This window comes from Monopterus albus, unplaced genomic scaffold, assembly GCF_001952655.1.
Source record: "Monopterus albus unplaced genomic scaffold, M_albus_1.0 scaffold109.1, whole genome shotgun sequence".
Classification (NCBI taxonomy): domain Eukaryota; kingdom Metazoa; phylum Chordata; class Actinopteri; order Synbranchiformes; family Synbranchidae; genus Monopterus; species Monopterus albus.
In genome coordinates, this window is record NW_018127989.1 from 336,414 (window position 1) to 353,776 (window position 17,363).

Here is a 17,363-nt window from a genome sequence, read left to right on the forward strand (position 1 = left end):
ACTCTTTAAGTCATTCCTTAAACTTTTTCTCTTCTCATTTTAGTTTTGAAAAGGTCAAAACTCTTTGAATGCAGAGTATCGCTCTTACTATAGACCCATATACATTGCTTCAACGAGCAGAAAAATCCAGAGCTTGACTGGCCTGTATTTCTTGTTACGGTTGCTAAACTATGATTAAGCAATAACAGCTCAGGGAGAGGTTTAGCCAGGGGTCAATTCACACCAAACACACCTCAAAAGGAAAAAAAAAAAACAACTAACAAAGAGTAAAACAGTTATATGAACATCACCTCTTGATCTTACCTTGAAATCACAAATGCATGTCACCATGTTCCCAATTCTTAGACACTCCCCATCAAACTTGCATGTGTTGGTATCGCATAAGAACAGATCTGTGTCCCGGTCATCATAACCTAGAGGAACAAAGCCAACAAGAGACATCAGTGACTGTTTCTCTGTTCAGCCCTCAAGCAACTTTAACATGAGCCCCACTCAGGGTCATTCATAATAAGTATGTGGCATTAGTCACTGCCCCCAGAGCACGGTACACTCTTTGATCACATGGTGTGCACTTTAAAAACAATGCTTGCACACATCCTTGTTGTTTGTTGCCAAAATGATAAAATACATTTCAAAAACTAGTCTCTGGACTCTAGTGGAGGAGTAAACAAAAGACATTTCTTCACTTCTGATGTTATTGGTGGGAGCTGTTTTTAAGGTCAGAACAAAAATCTCCCATTGGCATTCAACAGATAGCAACTATAAAGCATAGCATATGATTAATTTCATGCCCTGTATGAAAGCATCTGGATTCATCATGTTTCTACACCCACTAATTCAGGTTTTCCCTCTAACAGTAGCTTGTGTACAATGAGGACAACTCCTAGAGCATTGTCCTGAAAAAGCAAGCCTGGGATACATCCGGTTCAGGCTGCACTAAGGATCCAAAATGAGTCCAACACACCAGCCTGAGTCAGATCAAAGAGTTACATGAGCATGAGAGGGAACACTGAGGTCAGTGCTATTAGTCTATCCAAAAAGCAGTGCCATACATGTAGGCTTTTGCATTTTAAACTCCAGCTGACACTGAGCTGGAAATGTTACTGATTATAATTTATCCTTTCCATGCCATCCGCAGCATGAAGCTGTGCTGCCACAGTATAAATACTCTAATATCCACAGTAATTAAACACCTTTCACCCAATCACAGTGCGAGCCCCGAGCGTGGGGTGGCTGTGGCTTACGAGGTAGGGCAGTCGTCTTCTAACCAGCAAGTTGGTGGTTCGACTCCCGGTCTCCCCGCATGCCTAAGTGTCCCTGAGCAAGACACTGAACCCCAAATTGCTCCCGGTGGTTCGACTGGCGCCAGTGTGCGGCAGCCTCTCGTCATCGGTGTGTGAATGTGTGTGTGAATGGGTGAATGGTGTATAATCTCCTGTAAAGCGCTTTGGCCAGTGTAACACACTGTGAGAAAGCGCTATATAAAATACAGTCCATTTACCATTTACCATTTACCATTTAAAAATAAGAAATAACCTGAAAGCAGAAAAGAATACAGAATTGTGCAAATAGATTGGTTAATATGACCCACTGATTAGTGTAATTAACTGAAACTTCGATAAAGTTTTCCTTCATTTGTGGGTTTGCAGCCAGTTTGGGGCTTTGTAGCCTTAAACATTTTTAAAAAAGGTTTAAGTTTTAATGAAGCAATTAATAAGACAAATACTGTTAAGAGAAGAAGAGACTGAAGTCGGGAAAGCAGGATAAAATTGGAATTTAAAACTGAGAATGAGCATCAAAGATGCTCATCTTTGATGCTCAGAGACAAACAATGTTGGGATTTGCTCCTTTATTTATTACCCTTCATGCTCTGCAGTCTTATGGAAAATTGCTTTATTGTGAAAGCTAAACATGCAAAGTGTTTGAGACCAAGTGAATATGCATTTAACATGTCACGGTCACATTTAACACCTATGTAGTGCATGTGCTTTTTTAATGACAAATTTTGTTCCTAAGCACCTTCGAAAAACACACCTGTTCTTCCAGGTGATGCAGTGCAAACATCTCTTAAATAAATGAATTCTGGTCATTTCAATTCATCTTATTTTACCAGACAATTCTGATGTGAACAGAAATCTCCTAAATAAGAGCTTAACCAGTCTCAAACAGTTATCCTTTTTTGACATGCCATCCTCTGCAGGGAATCTCAGGGTTAGCTTGCTAACAACTCTACTGGAGCAGATAAGATGTCACTGTCGGGCTCATGGATGTCTTCTTGTTACACTTACAAACCACCACCCCGGCATGTAGCTCTGTGTTTCACTCACACTTGATCAAGGTTTTAACATCGTTCAAATCCCTGCACTCAAATAACATCCACCAACCAATCTCCATCTGCAGAAGCACTATTGAAAGCATCTAAAAACTGTAATTCACAGTTTACTGTATGAGTGATACACTTCCAGGCACCCAGAAGAACACCATGAAACCATATCTTTTTAATCTGTCTATTCTTAAACTCACAAATGTTATATTCTGGTAAAAAGTTTGTGAAACTCTAAATTAACTCTATAAAACTTTAGAAACTTTAAGGCTTTTTTTTTTCCTTAGAAAGAAGGAATGAAATTTTCTCAGTGTACTCAAGTCTGGACTGTACCATCCATGTTATGAGGCACATAGTATATAGTATCATATAATAATGGACACTCAGCATCTTCCGTAACTTAGCTGTAATCACTAAGGCCCCTATCTACTTTTCACAGCCCTCCTTGGCATGGAACAGCCTATCTGCCCCATGGAAGATAAGCCCGTGCTAAAATGAACCTGCTATTTGCCCGTGTGCTTGCTGTGCGAATGTGCAATAATCGAGCCAACAGTGACATGTAAGGTCTTGAAACTTGAAGTGTATGGATGGAATAAAGCCTTCAGCCTGTAGAGCAATACGAGGCAATCTGGAAAGCCACAAGAAGAAACAAAAACAGGAAACAAAAAACAAAAACAGCTGGCACCCAGGCATGTTGATGATACTGGAGAGAAGCAGCATTATGATGACAATCATACTACGGGCTACTTATATACAAACAACTGGAAGATATCAGATCTTTTTCAGGTCAGCTGGTAGACTCTTAGTAAAATCACTTCAAACCATATATTAGCTTTTTCTCTTTAAAATAAATCAAATAAATCAACCAATAAACATTTTAAAATCAAACAGAGAATAATGCGGCTCCTCCTCATGCCTAAACTGCCTTCTTTACCACAAAATAGATGTGAAGCTTGAACATCAGGGGCCATTGGGCGAGAAGAAAACGTTTCACTTGAAAACAATAACTTGGTCTCTGGGATTTGTTTACAAGACTGTAGTAGCTGGTTCAAAAACACTCCAGTCTGTGCAGTCGAAGCAGGCCAGCAGCTCAGCCTTAGCCTCCCTGGTCCACTTCCTCTCTGTTGTGGTCACAGGCTTAGCAGTTTTTACTTTCTGCTTGTAGGTCAGGAGGAGATGAATAAGGCAGTGGTCAGAGAGTCCCAGGGCTGGTCAAGGGACTGAGTGGTAGGCGTCTTTTAAGACAGTGTAACAATGGTCTAGTGTATTTTTGTCTGACATGCTGCCTGTGTCTTGGCACATTGTGGCTGGTGAAGTCACCTAAGACAATGAGTAGAGAGTCTGTGTGCATCTGTCTCAACAAAGGACAGCGCTGCTGATCGTGAGGAGTCCAAGTTGGTATGGTTGATGAGTAGCAGTTCATCCATTTTGTTGACAAGGGAGCAGAGGTTCATTAGATGGATAGCTGGTAGCATGACTAAAGCTCCGGCTCTCCGCCGTCTGTGTTGCTTCTGGCAGGTCACCACTATCACTGCCACCCTGCCGAAGTCCAAACAACAGAGGCAAAAGTGTCCAAAGCGAGTTGTCTGATGTCCAGGAGCTTGTCTCTGGTGTAGGTAATCCAAGACGGGTGGCAACAAAAATGTCAAAAACAACAAAACCCAACAAAGCACAGATCATCACCTGATCACCTGAACTACTCGGACCACTTATCTCTGCCACCCGCTTTTTGCACAATCCGCTATAGAAAACCTGACTCCAAGAAGTTTCTGCTGTTACGGCTTATAAAAAATGTAACATATTCACTTTCCAAGGCACAATTTGCATGAAGCCTTAAGAAAAAAACATTTTGTGATTAACCCAAATATCTCATTAATATTTTTTTAACATTTAATCAACATTACACCCGACTCTACATCATCATTAAAGTAACTGCTGGCAGACACTGGATAGCATCTTAGACTTAAATCTCCCTCTCTCTTAAGCTGGGTTCTGTCCGGAGCCCAAGTTACGCGGAGTCAGAGGCCAGGAAACTTACACTTCCTGCTCCTGCGCTGCCGCTCCAGGAGGAGATTACAGTCAACTAAATAATTAACGAAAACAAGCTGGCAAACATCAAATATTGAAAAGGTAATGTTTATATGCTAACGATTAAGATGGCAAGCAAAGCACTTACTTGTCTAAAAGAGAGAGCTTGAGAGCCAAATGCATCTCCTCCTACCTATCTGGAATTTCACAACAATAAGAAGAACAAGGAGTCCTTCCCTCCTGTTTTAAGCATTGTGCTGATCAATATTCAAGTAGACTAAATTAATAATGAAGGCTGAACAACCACAGCGGTGAGACATCATTTCGTGACCTCTCTCATGTTGAGGGCCTTTTTTCCCCTTTTGCAACAGGTTTTTAAATGTTTGTCATGGAGGGCATTATAGTTCAGTACCCATTATGGTAGCTTATTAAAAGGATGAATAGTTTTACAGACTCACTTCACAGCCAGGACAAGGTACTTCTAAGGTGTTTCACATGTGAAAAAATAAAGTGTTTTCATTTAAAAGAATTTTTTAAAAGCCAGTTATCACTTTGTAATATGTGATCTTTTTGATTAGACCTCAACAACTCTGCCTATTGTTAGAAATGACAATAATAGTTTTATTAATCATAAATCTGCTTCCTATCAGTGGTGTGGAACCTGTATGCAAGACCCCTCTGTTCAAATCTTGAAAGCAGATGGCCAGTCCTCTCCAGATTACTGGTCATTTACTGTGCTTGATGGGATTTACTGGGGATTTTGCATATTCTGCACTTATCCCTGTCACATCAGCTATCAAAGCATCACATGGCCTTTCACAGGGAGCAACAGCAGGGGCATTCAGGCAAAGAAAGGACTGTAAATTCTTCACAGAAATTCCCCCAGGAGAGCTAAAGTATAGCCTGAAGTAAAGAAATTGTCAGTAGACATCCATACAGTACCACCTTTGCAGTACTGTGAAAAACTATTTTAAGTCTCATGAAGATGAAACTGACTGCAACTGGCACTTGGGGAGGTGTTCAACCAGAGATGAATATTAACATTCTGAGCATCAACTTGTTTTTAATATGGACAAATAAAATGCCAAAACGAGCTGATATTTGGCAAAAGTCTGCCGGTCCACCTATTAAAGATAACAGAGAATTCGCTCATTTATTCTAACTGATACAAGCCAAAAATTACAGGCAACATGCCACCATTGGTTTGACTGTGATAATTAGAAAAAAAAAAGTTATCTACACAGTTAACTGGCCTGGATAAATTTAAAAACCTGCCCTGTTTTCTTTAGAGTCAGTTTTCCATGGTCACTGGCAGGAAAATAATGCAACACCGACATGTGCTCATGTAGGTAAACTCTCAGCCCACATTCCTAAAGATTTGGCTATTTCTATACAAGCAATGGATCAAACAAGTATGTGATGAAGCCACAGATGACTGTGACTGAGTTCCCTGCAACTGTACACAGTGTTTTAGCTCATTGCCTTGGTCATTGCCTGTACTGTTTATTTGGCGTCCATCACTGTGGGCTGTGCTGTTTCCAGATGCAGCAGGCAGCTGCTCTTAGCGAAAACACCTTGATAAACCATGATGTACTCACTGCCCAGTATTAAACAAACAAAGTTAGTGGAACATTTATCTGCTAAAGAGCCAGATATTCCCCTCTGGAGCTGCTGGATACCAAACAGAGCCATAACAAAGACAGTACTGGAACTATATTCATCAGGTGGACACAATCACAACCTGAAATGAATGCTAATGGTGCCACGTGGTGTGGACTATCAATTTGATCAGTTAATCCTAATTTCAGTAATAAATTGTCAGTGTAGTGTCTATAACTTGTTTCACTTCATTTTTTATCTCTTCATAATGTTTGCACTACTCATGATTTTTTTTTATCTGTTAGTTTGTTTGATTTTATGCATTTATGTATTTTTCTATTCCTGTTTTATAAATTCCACTGATTTTCTTTTGCTTGTTGATTTCCTGCTTATGCTTTTATTGTGAAGCATCTTGTGACTTCTGCATTGGAAAGTGCTAAACAAATATGCCTTCACCTGCCACTGTGAAGCTGCTGTGGCCAAGAACGGACGCCAACCAAACAGAATGGCAACCAAGTTTGTTTTTGTCCTTCTCTTTTCTTCCATGGAGCAGAACCATATTCCGTACTCATCCAAGGGCAGCACTGCTGAAACCGGTACCCAGCTGTTATGACACTACCGCTCATAATTATCCGTGTCTTAGCAGTGAAGTGACACTGAACTCATCACCAAACTGATTTTCAGCCTGTGTTATTCTCCCTGGACTGAAAACTGTCATACAGCAGTCACTGTTGAAGTGTGTACTACACAGGAGCTAGTGGATAAAGTAATTAAGCACAGCAGTGTTTGTCTTATAATTACCATTATTATTGTTGCTATTAGTGAAAGGGGTTTATCTGTTTTTCATGGTAGACCACATGTCACATGTCATGTTCATTTAAATCAATGTTGAGTGCATGTGTGTGCATGTGAGTGTTTGTGCATTATGCTCAGTATATGCACTTAAGCCTCCTCAAGGCGTGTTAGATAAAAGCCTTCGCTGAAATGCATGAGAGTGTGTCAGGAAGTGGAGAGGTAGGCAAGTGTGTAGCCTTTGGACAGGGTGGGTACCATTATCAGTCATTACAAGCAAATCATCACCACTATCAACAGCAGCATCACAAACTGATCCTCCAGCACAACACAGAATGTGACATGAGGTGCTATATTTAAACAGATGTGCTACTTCATCACTTCTCTTGGCATTTTCTGTGCATTCTTGAAGAAAAACTATAATAAACTGAATTCGCTGAACTCTCTCCAAAGCTTCATTTTAAAAACAATAAAATAAAATTAAAAATGGCCCAAATGTTTTACTTCACACTAATAAAATACTTCTTATCTCACAGGGTATGTGTTTTTTACTTCATCTATTTCATTAGCCTTTTATCATAATACAATTTATTTTGAAAACTTTCATATCCAAATAAAGTCCCTCCTGGAATTTAGTCTGTGGCAAGTCAGCCGGAGTTGGTATGTCCTTAGTTTACATGTCACTATAAAGAACATTTCTATCACACAAATATTTCCTCTTTCTTTTTATTAAGATGCAATCGAAGTATAACCTGCTGGTATTTCGTTTCTGGCTGCAAACGAAATGACTCCATATTGATGTGTGGCTGTTATGAGCTATAATATCAATACTGCTGCTGCCCATGACTGTGGCATCGGCTTGGAGCTATTTTAGGGGTTCAGACTTGGGCAGGCGACAGGGGAAATATATGGCGGCACAGTCGGCTGATTTACACAGGGAGGCGAGGCGCTGTGCTCTGCAGCCCGGTCCGCTCTGGGCACCGAGGAGAGAAACAACTTTAAAGCTCGATGGCCTATAAAAGAAAAGAGAACATTTCTATTTAAAGTGAAACTTGACGAAGCCCTCGTGCCAAACAAGCCTATAAAACTAGATTTATGATATATATCCAAAATTTGGGGAATTAAATCCAACGCCCAAAGTGAGCTGTAAGCCCAGATGACACACCAGAGAGCTGACCAGTGGTATTTATGTTCAAGTTACACAGATACCGCATAAAGTATTTTGACTTAAGCCAGTGCCTGTAGCCTAAAACTGACAGAGTTTGGATTATTATTGTGGCGCAGATCATGGCATTCTGGCGACAGTCTTCCCTATCATTCCCTGCTTTCTGTGTCTTTGAAAGAATCCTGGCTGTTGCTCTTTTTACTCTGTGTCGAATCGAAATCGCTAGCCCGCCTGCCAGGTGGTTATTCAGACCTGATCACGGTGCGTGCCTTGCTCTCATGCTCCGACACAAACTCAACACGACTAAATGCGCATCAAGCAGCCCCAAAGTCCGCATCCCCTCATCATGGGGCTTTAAAATGCTCAGCAGGTATCTGCAGCCCAAATGCCACACAGCACCAGCGCTAAACCCATGGTTACTGGACACAAACACCGAGCCACAACAGTAAGAATGAGGCGTCGCTTATGGGAGCTTTTCTGAACTTTGATTGTTTAAATGCAGCTGGTTTAGGCTACTAGTCTTCTATGCTTAACTTGGAGGGCAGATGTAGACAAAGCACTAACAGAAGCCGGAGAGAGACTTTAACTCTGCCTTCATAAAATGACTCTTACCGGAGCAGTTCCAGCCGGTCGGCGTCTGGCAGTCGCTGAGGGAGGAAGGGAATGCGCGCAGCTGCTCCACAGGTAAAGTGGTGAGAAACGAGACAAGTGTGATCCTGAGCCAGCCTCCTGCCGTGGTGCTCCACTGGCGCAGCCGTCGGGGCTCCTCGAGCGGTGCCTGCGCCGCCACGGACAGACCCATATCTCACTGGCCCCGACAACACAGGCGAGGTGAGAAAGAGACGCAGACGCGCACCGACAATTCCAATCCCGACAGCTTCAGCGGGGCGCCTAGCGACCAACAGCAGACCATTTTCCGAGCGACACCGCGCGCCCCATGGAGCAGTGCCCCGTGTAGCCTGACGAAATGGGTTCCGCCCGATCCAAGGGAGGCTGCTGCAATAAGAAGAGACTACTGGGGGAAACTGCCGAGGATTTAGTGAGCGATGAGGGAGGTCGTGTGGGATGGAGTCGGGTGAAAAAAGTTAGCCAGGCAGGCGAGAAGACTTACGAGGCGAGGGGGATGCTCAAGGATGAGGAGAAGGGAGGAAAATGAGAAAGGAAAAAGAGGGTGATACAGAAGAGGCAATAAAAGTGGTATAGTGAGAGGATGCAGCCAGAGTATCCCACAGAAAGGGTTTTGAGACGACGGCAATTGTGTAATTGTATCCACGGGTGAAACGAGCAGCTGTCCTCCACGAGCGGAGCGGTCCTCCTGTTTACTTTGCATGTGGTGCGTTCAGAGCCGCGAGGAGTTGCTCTCTCTCCCTCTCTCTCTCTCTCTCTCTCCTCTCTCCCCCTTCTCTCCCGCAGCTGGTTATTATCCCGTGGCCTCTCTCTCCCTCTCTCTCTCTCTCTCTCTCCTCTCTCCCCCTTCTCTCCAGCAGCTGGTTATGATCACGTGGCGTAATGCGGGGGGTGCTCCTCAGTAATAATTGGAATATGTTACTGGAGGAGCAGTGAAAAGGGCACACGAGAGGAAGACCAATAAAAAAGGAAAAAAGAAAGCTAAGAAAGACAGAGTTCCTCAGGCCTGGTCCAGTCAGTCGGTGATGGTTACACCACGGATAGGCAGCAGGAGGATGCACTGCCTTTATAATTGGCCAGGAGCATTTAAAAAGTCTGCAGGAATCGATTCGTCCAGCCTCGCTTGGGATAATTGCTCCGCTTTGAAACGACACTGACACTATTTCTGGGTCTCTGTCTCCAGGCAATCCAAAGAGACCTCAATATTATTCAAATCTTTTGGACGCGCTCAGGCGGGGCAGGATGCGGCTAGTAACTGACGCGCATTCGGATGAAAGCAGTGCAACATGTGCACGAATTAAAGAGGTAACGTCCAACATGAGGTTGAGAACACTCACCCTCTTTGAACCAAGGAAATTGGAAATCATGCGCATGGGAAAGCCCTACTGAGAAAACAAAGGGGTTTCTGTCAAGGCTTGTCACGCTGCAGACACTTGACCTCATGATGTCAATGAAGCAAAACTGCAGTTGCGGGTAAACAAACCTTTTATTGCTTTTCAATGACTTAAAGATCATTACATGGGAATCTGGTGTGCAGATAACACCTGGGAGTAGTCAAACAAAGTACATTCGGGTGTGGGATGGTGGCGGAGGGATTATTAAATGTTAGTACTAATGACTTTCAATTCGAACACAAGTCACTCCATCAACAATCTCCTGTGTGAACCACCTCAGGAATATCTTGCTTAAGTTGCACACCAGTATAATTTTACATTGACTGTAAACATCTTGTCATGCCTAGATGGTTAAACAATCAATAGATTGGTGTACATACTGCTGAAGTTATTAAGAATTATCACTCCACTTTGCAGTCCTACAGGGCTTTTACGACTCCTTTCACTTTGCTATTTTTGGTCTTACTGCCATTTACAAAATACAGTAAGTGAGTGCATGAGTCACTTTTTTAAAAACTTGCATAGGCAGCTATTTCCAGCGAAAAGTGATCAACCCTCACTTGATGCTGCAACAAGCTATAAACACAACACTGATATATTGTATTCTTTTAGTCTTTTAGACTTTACCCTGCCAGTTCCCCAGTACAAAGTCCCCATAAGGTGGAATGAGCTGGAACGAGCCCGGGTGGGAATACAGCAGCTTAAGGTCCAGAGGATTCACATGGAGTTAGTGGTTGTGTTGATGACGTTTTACCATGTGACCGGCGGGAAACTGGAAGAATACAAACATCCGACGGTGAAGAAAAACAGTGAAGAATGAAAATATCTAACTGAAGACACAACGAGATTAATGCATACAGTGCCTTGTGAAAGTATTCGGCCCCCTTGAACTTTGCAACCTTTTGCCACATTTCAGGCTTCAAACATAAAGATATAAAACTGTAATTTTTTGTGAAGAATCAACAACAAGTGGGACACAATCATGAAGTGGAACGAAATTTATTGGATATTTCAAACTTTTCTAACAAATAAAAAACTGAAAAATTGGGCGTGCAAAATTATTCAGCCCCCTTAAGTTAATACTTTGTAGCGCCACCTTTTGCTGCGATTACAGCTGTAAGTCACTTGGGGTATGTCTCTATCAGTTTTGCACATCAAGAGACTGAAATTTTTGCCCATTCCGCCTTGCAAAACAGCTCGAGCTCAGTGAGGTTGGATAGAGAGCGTTTGTGAACAGCAGTTTTCAGTTCTTCCCACAGATTCTCGATTGGATTCAGGTCTGGACTTTGACTTGGCCATTCTAACACCTGGATATGTTTATTTGTGAACCATTCCATTGTAGATTTTGCTTTATGTTTTGAATCATTGTCTTGTTGGAAGACAAATCTCCATCCCAGTCTCAGGTCTTTTGCAGACTCCATCAGGTTTCCTTCCAGAATAGTCCTGTATTTGGCTCCATCCATCTTCCCATCAATTTTAACCATCTTCCCTGTCCCTGCTGAAGAAAAGCAGGCCCAAACCAGGATGCTGCCACCACCATGTTTGACAGTGGGGATGGTGTGTTCAGGGTGATGAGCTGTGTTGCTTTTACGCCAAACATAACGTTTTGCATTGTTGCCAAAAAGTTCGATTTTGGTTTCATCTGACCAGAGCACCTTCTTCCACATGTTTGGTGTGTCTCCCAGGTGGCTTGTGGCAAACTTTAAACGACACTTTTTATGGATATCTTTAAGAAATGGCTTTCTTCTTGCCACTCTTCCATAAAGGCCAGATTTGTGCAGTATACGACTGATTGTTGTCCTATGGACAGAGTCTCCCACCTCAGCTGTAGATCTCTGCAGTTCATCCAGAGTGATCATGGGCCTCTTGGCTGCATCTCTGATCAGTCTTCTCCTTGTATGAGCTGAAAGTTTAGAGGGACGGCCAGGTCTTGGTAGATTTGCAGTGGTCTGATACTCCTTCCATTTCAATATTATCACTTGCACAGTGCTCCTTGGGATGTTTAAAGCTTGGGAAATCTTTTTGTATCCAAATCCGGCTTTAAACTTCTCCACAACAGTATCTCGGACCTGCCTGGTGTGTTCCTTGTTCTTCATGATGCTCTCTGCGCTTTAAACGGACCTCTGAGACTATCACAGTGCAGGTGCATTTATACGGAGACTTGATTACACACAGGTGGATTCTATTTATCATCATTAGTCATTTAGGTCAACATTGGATCATTCAGAGATCCTCACTGAACTTCTGGAGAGAGTTTGCTGCACTGAAAGTAAAGGGGCTGAATAATTTTGCACGCCCAATTATTCAGTTTTTTATTTGTTAAAAAAGTTTGAAATATCCAATAAATTTCGTTCCACTTCATGATTGTGTCCCACTTGTTGTTGATTCTTCACAAAAAATTACAGTTTTATATCTTTAATATCTCCTTTTGTGTGCTCCATATGTGAAAGGGCAACTCTGGACAAAGTCCGGGCCTGATTCTGTGGACATAGTCTGGAAATCCTGCATGAAAATGGCTTATGTAACTTAAATTAACACTGGCATGAAACTCCAAATCAGCCCACTCTGCTCTGCCCAGCACTCCCAGTCCCTGCTCTGCCCAGCTCTTTGCCATTATGAAATTACAACAAATGAGAATCCAACAAAACTCACTGATCAAGCAGAGATAATTGAAAACCTCTGATTGTTTTGAGAGGTCTGTCCCACTCTAAATCTTTTAGAACCTAATGTCTCTGCACTGCTGCCAGTGCTGTTCAATGAGCCTGGGTCACAGAAGGCTGTGACATCACCTCTCCACACTAAAAAGACAATCATTTTCTATAGTAACAGTATTTTCAACAATTTCCATACAGTGATGCAGATGTTTCCCTGATGTGTTTTTCATCATTTTTGAACAACAACAGGGATCTACTGCACAGATGAACCAACTAATCCAAGACTGACAGCTGAAAGACATTAATTGTGAGTAGAAGTAACAATTTGTCTGTTATAGTCTCTGTATGGAGATTGCTGGAAATACTATTATTATAAAAATATGGCCTGATCCTTTAAGTTTTGAAGCATATTTCTACAAAAAAAAAACCTTGAAAAAAGCTACATACCATAGCTTTAAGTACAAATGTTTAAGTATGTCAGTTTTATCTGGCAGGTGGCATGGTGGAACAGTGGTTAGCACTGTCACCTCACAGCAAGAAGGTTCTGCATTCAAGCCACGACTGACACAGGGCCCTTCTGTGTAGAGTTTGTGTGTTCTCCCTGTGCCTGTGTGGGTTCTGTCCGGGTACTCCGGCTTCTTCCCACAGTCCAAAGACATGCAGTTTAGGTTGACTGGTGACTCTAAATTACCCATAGGAGTGAATCTTTTGATTTGGTGGATATAATGGTGGTATGGTCATTTGATGGATAGAGTTTTCTTAGTTGCCATGGAGATTGTTCAGTTTTCATCGTGTGACCTCATTTTGGTCATTGTATTTATGGGGCAGACTATAACTCCATCCGCTGATAAAGGCCACAAGATGCGACTGAAAACGCAGAAAGACTTCCGTTTGTATGTGGACCTTAGCTGCGATCCAGGTGTTAGAACAGGCTAGCCATTAATTATAGTGTCCACTTGCTGAAGTGCCCTTGATCGACACACTGAATCCTTAATTCCTTGTGAAAAGCTTTTTCCAAATTAATGTGTGCAGTCTGTAATTTTGTCAGGCAAAATCAAAGTGATTACAGCAACAGACATTGAATCATGAGCTTACAACTATGACAAGCAGGAGGAAAGAAAAAGGCTAACTAGCAGAGTGGTGGCAAGGCAACCCAGAGCTACTGTACCTTTCCTACTGCTGCTAATTTGGATTTCAAAGCAAGGCCTCTCTCTTTGCTTCCAGCAGTCTTCATTTGTCCACTGAAGCATTAGAGCTTACTGTACAGCTGCCGCTTTCCAGGCAACCCTGTGTGTAATCGAGTGTGTGAAACAGGAATACAACAGGAGAAATAAGAGTAAAATATGACAGTTTTACTACAGTGAAGTGAGAAGTCGGTCTTTTAAAAGAAGCGTGTGCATTTTCTTCCAGCAGAAAAGCTGTGAAGCTTTAGACCATGCGTACATTAGTGACACTTGTAACACCACCACCAAACTTCTATTGACTGAGTCATCCTAATTCTTGGCAGAGAGGGAAGAACACAGCTTGCCACCATTGTGGTTTTTGAGCAATCACCAATGGGGCCAAAGTGTCTATTTGGACTAGTTTCCTAGTGGGCAGCTTTAACTGTTTTGGCTCATGTAGTGCATTTCACTACTGGGGTAAAAAAAACACAAAACTATCAACTGAGGCCTGTGACACTGAAGACTAGCCCAGCTCATCCAGTATGTTTGAAGTGGAGGAAGCCATCACATGGCCATGGGTTGTGATTATAGACTGCTTAGCATATGGTCATAACTCAGCTCCTCTCAATGCAGTCTGTTTACAGGTCATGTCTGTGAACATTGGCTAGACTGGGTCAGAGGTCCAGTGGTATTTTTCATTCCCAGTCCATCCCTGCTTACACCTAAAGTTGTTTTGCTTATGTGCAGTTTAGCTGCCACCACACTGTTATTTACAAAAGGGAGGACTGACTTTAAATAGAAGGGAGTTCACTTTTTAGGTTATTTATTTTGCTGGCGAGGGATGTGCTGTAAACAAAGCAGCTGTTTAGTGGATAGATGTCAGGCTGGGATGCAAGGGTGAGTCAAAAAGTCAAGTGGAATCTATGAAGAGTCTCCAGTCTGACTCAGAGGATTTGGACCACTGTGAAGCATCTGACCTTGCTGGCTTGTACTCAGCCATCACTCCAGTGATGTCACACCCCAAAGCACAGCATTCTAGACTTAGAGAAAGCTATTAGATCTTTGTAGATAAAAAGTTATGATAAAGGTCTCATGTCATTAGTTTGAAAGATGTCTGTGTTCTATTAGGAAATACCTCTTGAGCCATGAGGGATTTTTTTGTACCTGAACAAAATTTTACTAGTGTAAGAAAAAGCAGCCTGTTTCATTCATTGGATCAGTCAGATCTGGTTCAACTGTTTCTGCAACGCAGCAAGGTGCTGCGTTGACCAAACACATACTGTACTGTATCTTAAGCTCTGACCCAGCTGCAGTGCAGCTAGACAGCTATTTCCACAACATTTCCTCCTCTGTTTGTGTCCCATTCATCTCTGCATTAGTCTGACTGAATACCTGGTCTGGTATCAGTGACGCCCATGCAAACATTGTAAGTGGGAGGTCAGCCTAAATACAACCTAGCCCCAGGCTAAAGGCTAATTACATTTCTGGCTCGCTGAAATGTACACCATCTCCTGAGAGAGCATTCGGGAATAACACTCAGCTCTGTATCAGATATCTAACGATTGATTTTTACCTCAGAATTACTTTGATGTATTAATAAATCATCCATTTCTTTTGTAAATCTAGGGGCTGACAATGTCATGGGAATCATTTGCTGGTGTATATTACCCGTGCCAAAAGTTGAAAGGTTAGAGTGCATATAGAATGTAAGGTATATGAGTGTGTCAGCATGCTGTGGTGATTGCCAATATGCATTATTATATCATGTCAGGCTTCTGGAAGCACTGGCAGTTCCTTATGTTGGTGTGTGGTAAATGGCAAGCCAAGTGCTTGTCCAATCATCTTTAAACCATTGCCTCAGCACACACTGATTAGAGTCATGACTCTGTGACTCTGAGCTTTTCTGCTTGTGCAGTACTTTGGAACAATGATTAACCCCTGAGTTCTCAAAGAGAGATTAATTTTCCATTTGCAGACGTTCTGTTTTAGGCTTTGTTATCATCATCATCATCATCACCTTAATCATGATTATTCATCATAATCATCATCATGTTTCTTGTAATTTTCCTCACATTTTCTCATTCTTGTTCTTCATGTCCTCACTTGGCCACAGTATCCTTCACTGTCAAATGATTCATCCAGAAGGCTTACTACTGCCCAATGACAATATCAGAACACATTTGCAAAACACTTTCATTTGAGTCATAAGCAACTGTACTCTGCACTTGTGCACCGAAGACCGCATTAAAATGTAATCACATTATCAATATTGATTTATTAATGGTATTGGTATTTGTTCTGTACTTTACAAAGACAAATCAGTATATTCTGTAAGTGTAAAATAAATGTGTGTGTTTCACTGTCTCCAGTATAAAACTGATCATGCCAGCACAACAAAAACGTATCATTATGGCGGCCCTGTCCACTAGAAATTACATTGTTATTCTACTCATTTTTTTTCCAGTTTGGCCGTTTTCTAGGGACGTGTTTTTGCTGGATCAAGGTGAATGGTTGATGTACAGAGCTGGTTATTCCTAGGTATGGATACACTGTGAGTTTTGGTTGATACACGTTACTTTGATAACATTTTTGCAAAGACATGCTACCACATTCAAGAGAAATGCAAGGGGAACAGGAGAATAACTGAAAGCTTGATTGAGTAATTTGAGGGGATTCATAACTAGGAAAGAATTAGAAACAAATTGCTAATTTCACAAAACAATCTATAAATAGTAAATCAGATACCAAGGCTCTATGTTGTAAGATTAGCTACTTGAAAATAACATGCTTTAGGATTTAGCAATGGTAGGAATTAAACATACCCCAAACCCCTTTGTTTCCTACATGTAAGTATGCTCTGTGCATGAATAAGAACAGGAAAAACTGCAGCCATTCAGTCAATGAAATACTGTATCCATCATAAATATCCCAGTGTGCTTTCAGTCAGATGGATGCTTGAAGGAGTGAATGAGGAAGTAGCTTATGCCTCTTTCCCACTCATAGGAGCTAATAGAGTTAGCCAGAGGGTAATAGCCTGCGGTACAGGCAGCTGCAGAACCGTAGTTGCAGTCAAGCTATACCACTTGGTGCATACTGACAACTAATGCACCACACCTGACTTTTTTAGTGTGACTGGCATGAGTGGGAATCAAGATACTTATGGGAAAATTTTACGTTTTCAATTCAGAAAAAAATGAAATAAAGATTTCCTGTGGGAATGCAACCTGTGATGTGCCCTTTGACTTACATTGAGCCTAAACACGCTTGGTAAGGTCTATTATTTGTATGTTAAACTTGGTACTACAACGGCTCTATTTGGAACTAAAACTCATTCATTATATTACAGCAATGCTTTGAATACGCAGCTTTATCATGCACCCTAAAGGACTTTAATTCTTTTTGCTTGTGTGACCTTTCATCACAATGACAAAAAAATTAAACCTATAATCATGCTGCCCCTCCTTGAACCGCCACCTTATTGTGGTGGAGGGGTTTGAGTACCCGAGTGATCCTAGGAGTTCTGTTGTCAGGGGCTATATGTCCCTGGTAGGGTCTCCCAAGGCAAACAGGTCCTGGGTGACGGGTCAGACTAAGAGCAGTTCAAAAGCCCTTTATGAA

At 41.9% G+C, this 17,363-nt stretch overlaps 1 protein-coding gene across 1 annotated transcript in view; it reads right to left on the minus strand.

Moving 5' to 3' along the window:
• The window catches only part of tmeff2a (transmembrane protein with EGF-like and two follistatin-like domains 2a), a 105,285-nt gene extending 95,978 nt beyond the window's left edge, over window positions 1-9,307 (minus strand). The window contains exons 1-2 of the mRNA XM_020611075.1: window positions 8,520-9,307; window positions 304-413 (exon numbers count right to left, since the gene is read on the minus strand). Of these exons, the coding sequence (XP_020466731.1) occupies window positions 304-413; window positions 8,520-8,709 (300 nt within the window). The 5' untranslated portion in view covers window positions 8,710-9,307. The remainder of the gene's footprint in view (window positions 1-303; window positions 414-8,519) is intronic.
• Window positions 9,308-17,363: the final 8,056 nt, after the last annotated feature.